This window comes from Pseudochaenichthys georgianus, chromosome 12 (genome assembly GCF_902827115.2).
Source record: "Pseudochaenichthys georgianus chromosome 12, fPseGeo1.2, whole genome shotgun sequence".
Classification (NCBI taxonomy): Eukaryota; Metazoa; Chordata; class Actinopteri; order Perciformes; family Channichthyidae; genus Pseudochaenichthys; species Pseudochaenichthys georgianus.
In genome coordinates, this window is record NC_047514.1 from 24,251,298 (window position 1) to 24,261,256 (window position 9,959).

At 41.7% G+C, this 9,959-nt stretch overlaps 1 protein-coding gene across 1 annotated transcript; it reads left to right on the top strand.

Annotated features, from left to right (window-relative positions):
- Window positions 1-92: 92 nt before the first annotated feature.
- dipk1b (divergent protein kinase domain 1B) lies at window positions 93-5,475 on the top strand. Its single transcript, XM_034096199.2, has 5 exons — window positions 93-594; window positions 2,279-2,413; window positions 3,231-3,338; window positions 3,661-3,837; window positions 4,140-5,475. Exons 1-5 carry the CDS (start codon window positions 526-528, stop codon window positions 4,950-4,952), a joined length of 1,302 nt encoding a protein of 433 aa, XP_033952090.1. The 5' UTR covers window positions 93-525; the 3' UTR covers window positions 4,953-5,475.
- Window positions 5,476-9,959: the final 4,484 nt, after the last annotated feature.

A 9,959-nucleotide genomic window follows, 5' to 3' on the forward strand; every position in this document is an offset into this window, starting at 1 on the left:
AGGACAGATTTGTGTCGGCGGAATAAAAGCCTCTCTCTCCCGGCTGAGAGCCCGCAGCTTCCCCTTTAAGGAGCGCAGTGATGAGTCGCTGGGAAACAGACTGCTCATCGGGAGACCCACTGGCTATTTATGTCACATTTTCTCTTCTAGCTTAATCTGATGGGATAAATAAGATGATGCTTTTGAATTAATCGGATTTGTTGGTGATCGCTGGAGTCTGAGGAGGACGATGACTTTAAATCTGGGATGTAGCCGAGATTTTCTCCCCCATATGGAGCTGAATTGTGAAATTGCTCAATTTCAAGGACGCTCTCTTGATATATTTTTCTTCTTATGAGCGATGTGTTAAAAACAGCATTTTGAAATACCGTGTGCGTCAGCTCTATGGCATTTTTGCAGTAAATCTGCGGGAAATATTATGGCAGATGCGCTGGGTTTTGGTTATTTGCGACGCATGGCGCAGGTCTGCCCTGACGATGTGATCAGATAGTGGTCAGGTTCCTCTCTCCTCCTCACCAGCCGCTCATGATGCCGAGAGCTCTGCGGAGACTGGTCCATATGGTGCTGTTCTGCCCTCTGTCCAAAGGGCTGCAGGTATGGAGCCCAGCAGATCTGCCTTTGTGGTACCAGGGTCCATGATATGCAGTGGGGATATGCATCTAGGCGAATACTCTACATAGGCTATTAGAGCTCCTTAAGTATAGGCCTACCAAATGAAATACAATTTGATATGCTTTACAGGCCCGTACACATATTTTAGGTACTTGTGGGTTACCTGCCGCCACTTTTTAATAGCAGGTAGCTGGCTCCTCCACATTAACCTTTTCATTTATCAAAATAACAAACATCCAAGGGGTTAAACAATACACAGGGCAACCATGGAAAAAATCTTGCCTAATAGCAATAATAATAATACAATTGTCATAGATAATAAATAATTATTGTATTGAATACTGCGCAAATAAATACAAATAATATTCTAATAAAATGATAAGTAAATGCAAACACACGATTCTTGTATCATCATAGGTATATGTATACTTATACTATACGTTTTAAAGGGAAACATTGTTTGTTTTATTCAAATGTAATTTATTTAACACACACATAAAATAAAATAACAATATACAAACTAAACTATCCCCTTAAAGGATCTGAATATTTCGCCAATGCTTGTCTGATAAATTCAAATACAAAGGGTTTATTTATGCAAACTAGCTATAGCAGTGGTTCCCAAACTTTTTCAGTCGGGCCCCCCTTGGGTAATTGGAAATATTTTCGGGACCCCCCAACCCGGTTCCCATCTATATTGGTAGGATTAATTGTATATTGTTGTAAAAACATTACATTTTCTCTACTAATAATAATAAGATACAAAGATCCAACTATAATTGTATATTTTATTATGGATTACACATGAACAAAAGTGCTTGTAATAGATACTGTGAATTACTTTGGCCTAATTAAAACTAGCAGGCCTTCTTCCCAGAGTAGTAGATTTTTTTAAATTCAAATTTCTTTAAGGAAAATATATTAATGAATTATTATTTCTACTGCAGGTTGCAAACAATCACATCACTTTACCATTCCTCCACACATAGCCTATCAATGACTGTGTGTGCTTGCTTTCCCTCACAGATCTTCTCAAACTGGGGCTGTTGTTTTGAGACTGCCACTCTCAGTTCATTCTCAATGTTCAGCTTTGATCTGTATTTCGTTTTGATGGCAGCAAGAAAAGCCTATCTCACACAAGTAGGATGTTGCAAAAGGCAGCATTATGCCCACAGCTCTCTGACCAATGAGATATTTTCGAGCAGTGTTTGTTTACAATTGAATAATAATAATAATAATACATTTGATTTATATAACACACTTTAAAAACAACGTCATCTCAAGGTGCTTAAAAAGCTAAAAGGAGAAAATAATAAAATTTAAAAAATCTTCCCGCGCCCCCCCTGCAGTACCTCCGCGACCCACCAGGGGTCGCGCCCCACAGTTTGAAAACCACTATAGCATTGTTTTTAAATGAAAATGGGACATCCCAGGCTCCAGACATAAAAGGATAAAAATACTGCATGAAGAACTATAAATAAATACAAAAGACATCCAATTCAAACAAAGTGTGATTTAAATAAAATATTCCCCTATCTATCTAGCTATCTTGGTTTTACTAGCTGTTCTTTTATTGTGTTGTGGGCCTATTTTTAAGATCAGTTTTCATCCTCACTGTGTTTTCTCTTATCCTCCTTATCCATCCCATTACTCTCACCCTCATCAGAGTCGTCTGCCAGCCATTAAGGTGAAGTATCTCCTCCTGGCCTGGCTGGGCATCCTCATCACCAGCTGGGTCATCTACATGCAGTACGCCTCCTACTCTGAGCTGTGCCGCGGGCATGTCTGCCACATGGTCATTGTAAGTAAAGTCTTTCAACACTGCAACACCCAATATGTGCGTTTTCATTAACCTGTTTTTATGCACATTTCTGGAAACGCCATACATTTGAAAGACTTCTGAAATCACTCCAAAAAGTTGTATACCTAAGCTGAGGTCGAGAAAGTTGGCTCTATTGTGGGAACTAGGTTCAAATAATGTTTTGATACACTTTTGGGGTTAAAACAAATATTTACAAAACAAATAGAGGCAAGTTTAAGAAAAACTACATTATGATGTTTGAAAAAAGTTGTTCACATGCAAATCAGAAGGGACTTTTTAACCCAAAATATATGTTTTATAAGATACTGGGTGAAAATTAAACAGTTGCAATTCTGTCACATTTTGTCATATATTTGACCAATGCGTTTAGGGTAAACATTGAAACTATGTTTGTTCTTGTTGCTCCAGCAGGGCCACAGAACAGCAGATAGCCCTTAGAAACAGTTCATAATGTATCATCATAAAAACAAAGGGGAATAAGGCAGGATACTGGACAAGACTGTCTTTTGAGAAAAAGAAGAGGGAGAGTTGGGGGCTGCTTGGGTTGGCCTCTTCCTTTACACATGGCCTTTGATGTTGGCTAAAGATACAGCCTTTAGCTGGACTGATCTCCTGCTGTGCCCAGCTGTTTCCAGAGATGTTGTCAGAACAGGCGGCTGAAATGTATGTGTGTGTGTGTGTTTTTGTGTGCCTCAGCTCCAGTCCCTAGTCTCAAAGGCACAATGGATTGTGTTTGGACGACTGAAATAAGGTCTTTGGTTAGTTCAAGCTTAGCATTTCCTGTTTCCTTTTTCAGTGTGATCACTACAGAAGGGGCATTATATCAGGCTCGTCCTGCAAGGCATTGTGTGATCAGAGAACTCTAACCATGCAGCGCTGCATGTCCACCTCCTCTACACACCAGGTAAAGTAACACATACACACACCCACACAGATATAAAACAATACCAAACCAGACCCACTTGGCATGTATGTTAAAGGGTTTGTTTGTATGTAAATCCCATAGACAGTCTAGCCACTAGTCTTAATTGTATCACAACCAGGGGCACCGCCAGGGATTTTGGGCCCCATGAAAAGATATCACATTGTTTTCTTCATGTTTTAAAATTGTTAGGGCCCCTGTCAGTCACAGGCCCTTATAATCGTCCTAACTTTTCACCCCCTTACGGCGCCCCTGATCACAACCATACCATATTCTCTCTCTCTTCACATTTTGTAACTCACAGGTGTACAGTGGACTGTGGAAGGACAGAGCTGTTGTGATCAAGTGTGGGCTTGAGGATCCGCTGAAGACTGATGGGGCTCCAGGCTCTATTCTGCGACAGGAGATGAGCTTATTTGAAAAACCCACTCGTGGAACCTCAATGGATGAATTTAAAGAGATGCTACACAGTTTCCTCAAGGTATTTCTTAAGCAATTACACCTACATTCATTGTTGTGATATTAATAGTAAAATATATATCACAATCAGGGTTCTCAACAAATACTAAAAATGTATATATATTTTTGTATAGTTAAAAAGAATGTTTTAAGAAAATGTAAATGGTCTGTTGAGCTCGCAACCAGTTGGAATGTCGTGTCATTGACATAATGTGCAAAAATAGATGTTTTAATTGTTAAAACCTAAATGTTTATTTTTTTTAAAGAAACATTTTAATCTATTTTTGACCAATTCTAACAGCCTTACTCACCTCCTTCTTGCAGGCTAACCTTGGTGAGCAGCCATCTTTGAACACATTGGTGGACAGGGTCATTACTCTGGCTGATATCAACAAGGACAGCAAAGTATCCCTAGCAGAGGCCAAGTCTATCTGGGCTCTTCTGCAGATCAACGAGTTCCTTCTGATGGTGGCGCTGCAGGAGAAGGAGCACACCCCCAAGCTGCTGGGTTTCTGTGGAGACTTGTATGTGACGGAACACGTGGGCCACAGCTCTCTCTACTGGCTGGAGGTGCCTCACTACCTGCAGGCTCTGGTTCCAGAGGCCCTGAGCTCCAGCCTGAACCACTGGCTCGCTCCAGCCTGGCCTCGCAGGGCTCGCATCACCATCGGCCTGCTGGAGTTTGTGGAGGAGGTCTTCCACGGCTCCTATGGGAGTTTCCTCATATGTGATGCCAGTCCTCGCCACGTGGGCTACAATTCAAAGTATGACTGCAAGATGGCCGAACTGCGCAGCGTGGCGTCTGAGGCAGTGGTGCGGGGATTCATGAGGGGGCGGCGGTGTGAGACCAACGCAGACTGCACCTACGGCCGGGACTGCACGGCCACCTGTGACCGGCTGGTCAAGCAGTGTAACTCTGAGGTGGTGCAGCCCAATCTGGCGAAGGTGTGTGTGCTGCTGCAGGATTATCTGCTTTTTGGGGCCCCTGTGGACCTCCGTGGGGATCTGGAGAAGCAGCTACGCACCTGTGTGACACTCAGCGGCCTGGCCAGTCAAATGGAGGTTCACCACTCACTGGTGCTCAACAACCTGAAGACATTACTGTGGAAGAAAATCTCCAACACGCAGTACTCTTGAAAGGAGCTTATCATCTACAGTGAATTATGTCATGAACGTGGTCGTTTTTGCTCCTGAAGCTCTGCCAAATGTTTTGAAAGGTGGTGATTATGAATATGTTTTCCCTCTGCATTGACTGTGAACAACAGAGAACTGTGATACAGTACGAAACAGCATTACAATGCATTATTTTGAGAAGCACATTCATCTCCTTGGACATAATATTCTCAGGGCGCTTGCCTCTAACTTTATTTGTAAAATAATCTGAGTACATTTAGTTTTCAAAATATATAAAAGAGTCTTGTCTATCCCTACTGAATGTCAAATTTGACATGGCGTGATGGTTTTTGTACAATTTTAATTATTGGTGGAAATTATTGAACTTCTTTTTTTTTGTGAACAGTATAAATGAAGCACAGATAAGCACAGATAAGATACAAACAATGGATGGAATAATACGATAGTACTGATGTGTGCCTATGTTTATAATGTACAGACTGGGGTTGTATATGATGATCATGGTTATACTTGAATGAACTTCTGACCTGTGAATAAACATAATTTGGTTCAAATAATTCATTGTAAAATATTGAAACTCTGGTGAGCTTTCTGACCTCTTGGAGTATGTTTTGATTGAAAACTGGTACCTTTTTCTTAAATGGGTAATACGATGGATGGAGATACAAGGAACAACTTGAGGTAATTCTTTAATTCTTTATAAATGATTTGATTTAAAGGACCAAGAACATTCAGACCACTGATGACAGCTCTCAGTCACCAGTAACAGTCTCATTGCTCTCAGCAAGCAGCCACACCCAACCTCACACAGCACCAGTACATTTGCTAAAATCAGCTAATTTATAAACTAATTGGCCTAGGATAAGTCAATTAAGAGAACACAAAACTCTTATTATGATGCCATAGATATCATAAACAGTTTAAAACAAAAAAATAGCCTGTTGCATGTTTATCCAACACACTCTCACTCCCTAAACGTCCAGGAGCTACGCTTGGTCAGGGTCCCGTGGCGTGCAGTTGGGACGCGCCGAGGCTCCTTCAGCTTCATAAATGGACGCAAAGAGCTTTCAACTGATTACAATGTATTCCCATCGGCGGCGGTATTTCACGCTCAGGGAAGCACCGCATCCATTTATGTCGGCAGCAAGACAATGTGAGCGTCCATTCCCATTGGATAACGGAGAATTGTACACCCAGAAGTAAGTATTATCCTTACTGTTGATTGATTTGAAAGTGATATCTCCACTACTCATCAACTCAAAAACACCAGATTACCTTTGTTAATTAAACGACATTGATAGGTTTAAATTGTGTACAATGCTTTTGTGTTTTTCCCCTTCAATTCTGAGAAACAACTTGTTTTCTCTGAAATGTGGAGCGCCAAAGACACTACACTACCCACAATCCCCAGCTATTGTTGTGACGACGCCTGTCCGCTTTGCGACAAACCCCGTGATTAATCTTCAAGCTCTGTGATTGGATGTTGGAGTGGCAGTGCGCCAAGGTTACGCCGAGCGTCAAGCTCTGTGAAATGGAACGAAATCACGGCAAACTATTCAAAACTGGACTCGAACGCCCCCCCAGAACTACACATGCTGGCTATTGTGTTTCGCAACATGTTCTCTATGGCACGTCTGTCTCTACTGGGAATTGTAGTTTTAAAAGACGTTTTCGTTTTCCCCAAAATTAGAAGTTGACAGTATTAAACTGTGTACAGCCCTGGAGGTTTAGGCGATAGGAAACAAATTGGTGTGTACAAATGTAAAACATGTAATTGCTACATGGGTGAAAATCGCTTGTAGCCTATCCATAATGGGCAGCATTAATATATACCCACATGACAGCTCATTGTTACTTTGTAATTCGACTCCACTACAATTCAGAGGTTAACCTGGTATTTTTAGTCCACTACATTTATTTGAGTTACTTTTCAGATTCTGATTAATGATGTGAAATATAATAAACAACCCTTAAATCAGACTTTAGTTACACCTGAGTAAAATGCAGGGAAGGTGATTGTCAAGTGCCAACAATCAGGAGAGATAGATATGTGAGGTTTGTGATGTGAGTAGTTATTTTAGGTATGAAGGAGCATTCCCGTGGATGCACTGATGGGCGAGTAGTGATATATTGTATTCAATCCTGAATGAGACAGGAAGCCAGAGGAGGGAATGAAGGACGGGTGTGATGTGGTTGTATTTTCTCACCCTCATCAGGATCCTAGTGGCACTGTTCTGTACGTATTGGAGCTTCTGAAGGCTCCCGTTAGGAGTCCCGATGAGGAGAGCGTTACAATAGTCAAGCCTTGAGGAAATGAAGGCATGGACCAGTTGTTCAGCATCTGACAAGAGTTTTGCAATGTTCCTGAGATGGTAGTATAGGTTTTGAACAGGTGTTTGATGTGGGTGTCAAAGGTCAGATGTCGGTCAAATCGTACACCCAGGTTGGTAACTGATGTGGAGAGGGGTATGTTTTGGCCAGAAAAGGTGATGTGGGTTATGGGGGATGACTGGACCTGATTTGGTGTGCCAACTAAAATAGCCTCTGTTTTGGACCTATTTAGCTGCAGGAAGTTTTGTTGCATCCAAGTCTTTATCTCCTCAATGCAGGTGTTAAAGGATGTTGATGGGAACGGTGATGATGATGGTGACAGTGAGGATGCATGTGGGATAGGGTCTGTCTTTATATATAGCCGCGTGTCATCAGCGTAGCAATGGAATGATATTCCATGCTGGCTGATGACACGGCCAAGGGGCAGAGTGTACAGGGTGAACAGAGTGGGCCAGAGGACCGACCCTTGAGGGACACCACAGGTGACAGGGTGTGTCTGGGACCTCGCACCTCCCAAGGAGACGAACTCTGTTCTTCCAGACAGGTAGGACTGGAACCAGCTCAGGGCGGAGTCAGAGAGTCCGATGGTGTATTGGAGGCGCTGAAGGAGGATGCTATGTGTCGAATGCTGCAGTCAGATCCAGGAGGATGAGGAGAGATGGGGAACCAGTGTCAGCCGCCATCAGCAGGTCGTTTGTGACCCTGACCAGAGCTGTTTCAGTGCTGTGGGCGGAACGGAAACCGGACTTGAATTTCTCAAAGAGGCTGTTTAGTTGGAGATGGTCCTGAAGCTGGGCGGCAACCACATGTCTAACTGTCTACCAGCATGTCATGCACTCACTGGCTGTGGCACAACAAGTAGTTTGTACAGAATAGGAAAGACAACAGCATTCACCAAACTCAAGACCCATCTCAGCGAGCTCAAAGATCAGGCCCATTTTGGACTCTCTGCCAGCTTGGAAGAGTCTTTGCCAGTTGCAAGAGAAATTGCGCTTCTGCTATATGGAAAAAAGGAAATGGGACTGATGTGCACAAACTTGGATGAACTGAGGTTCATAATTGCATCAACAACGGATGTAGCCTCGGAAAATCTGTCGCCAACAGAGGATGCATTTCAACAACATGCGATATGGTGTCACAGCCCGAACCCAAACCCTTGTTATGGAGTCCTATTGGCAAGGGGTGGATTGTCAGAGATGGGGCCATTCAACCAGTGCTATTTACAAAACCCCAGCACCTACAGAAGTGAGAGACATTACTCACTTGTATTGCAAAGATGCAAAGTGTGGAGAGAGTGGAAAGTGCCAGTGCCTCTCTGTTGGCCTTCCCTGTACGGAGTTCTGCACCTGCTGTGCAGAATGTCAAAATGTGTCCCCTAACGTTTCTGAGGAACCTGACATTTAACATTATATTCTAGTATCTATATACTTGACCTCTCACATAATTATTTGATGATTTGTATACTGTACTTTGAATTAAGGTTCCAGTTTCAATAAAACCTGTACTATTTACACCTCTGTTTTAGAGGCTTGCAATTTAGAACTGATACACTTTATTGTATTGGGTTACGCTTATTCTGACTATTTGGTGATGTAGTTCAGCCACCTAGTATTTCCCTCTCCAAATATAATGACCATCAGAGTGAGCATTCTTAACTTATAGGCTATTATGCCACTTCTCCCCCATTCTGAATGTGACTGTATCAGAGAAGAGGTAGGCCGATGTCTAATGAAATCTCATTTGCAATAGAACTGTACCAGATATTTCCATACAACTACTGGTTAGTGTTCAATAGCAGCCTAGACAATTCAGTAATGGTGTATTTTTTAGGGATTTCTGTTTTTCTGATAAATTAGAGAAAAGTGATGGAGTCCTATGTTCCTATCAACAAAAGTACAATTTCCGTCTAAACTAAAGCTACATTTACAGGACTATAATTCAGTATTTTTTTAGTTAAATAATATTTGGTGATGTAGGACAGCCACCTGGTTCATACATCAGAAAATCTGAAGAGGAAAAGAGTTGTCATTCTCAAATGATGGACTTTCTTGTCATCTTTCCCACATTCGGCCTGGTCTAATTTGGCTCTTTTTCAGGGATTGGGGTAGTTCTAAAGAACCAAAAAAACATTTTTTTCCCCAAAATAAAATTTGACAACAATCAATTTCATTAATGGGAGACCCTAAAGATAAGAAAAATCATTGTCGTCATTTGTTCTACCTCGGGTAGGGGTATCTCAACATCTGAGGGCCCTTCCTGCTAGACTATAAAGTGAGGGTGCCATGTTTGTACTGAAAAAGGGAAAGGATTGTGTTTAGTTTTGTTATTTGTTTTTGACAGCATTAACCTGCCTTTCATATAACTTTGTTTGTATGTGATGTTGGGATTTGGCTAGGATGGCGAGTCATTTTTCATGCAAAAAAGCTGATTTCCCTTTATATCCTCTTTTATTAAGCATTTTACAGCAATGGGTAGACAACTCAAGCAATTTGAACAGAATCTTTCTGGTACCTGGGAAACTATAACAGGAGTTTTTAAAGTAATTTGACACTTTCACAACAGCAACACAAGAATTTAGATTATGGCAGTAGACAAAATTCATTGTTTAGTCAGAGATGCAAAACAGTGAAGGTCTACAAAAATACAGTAGGTTATTAAATTAAAACCAGAAGACCATAC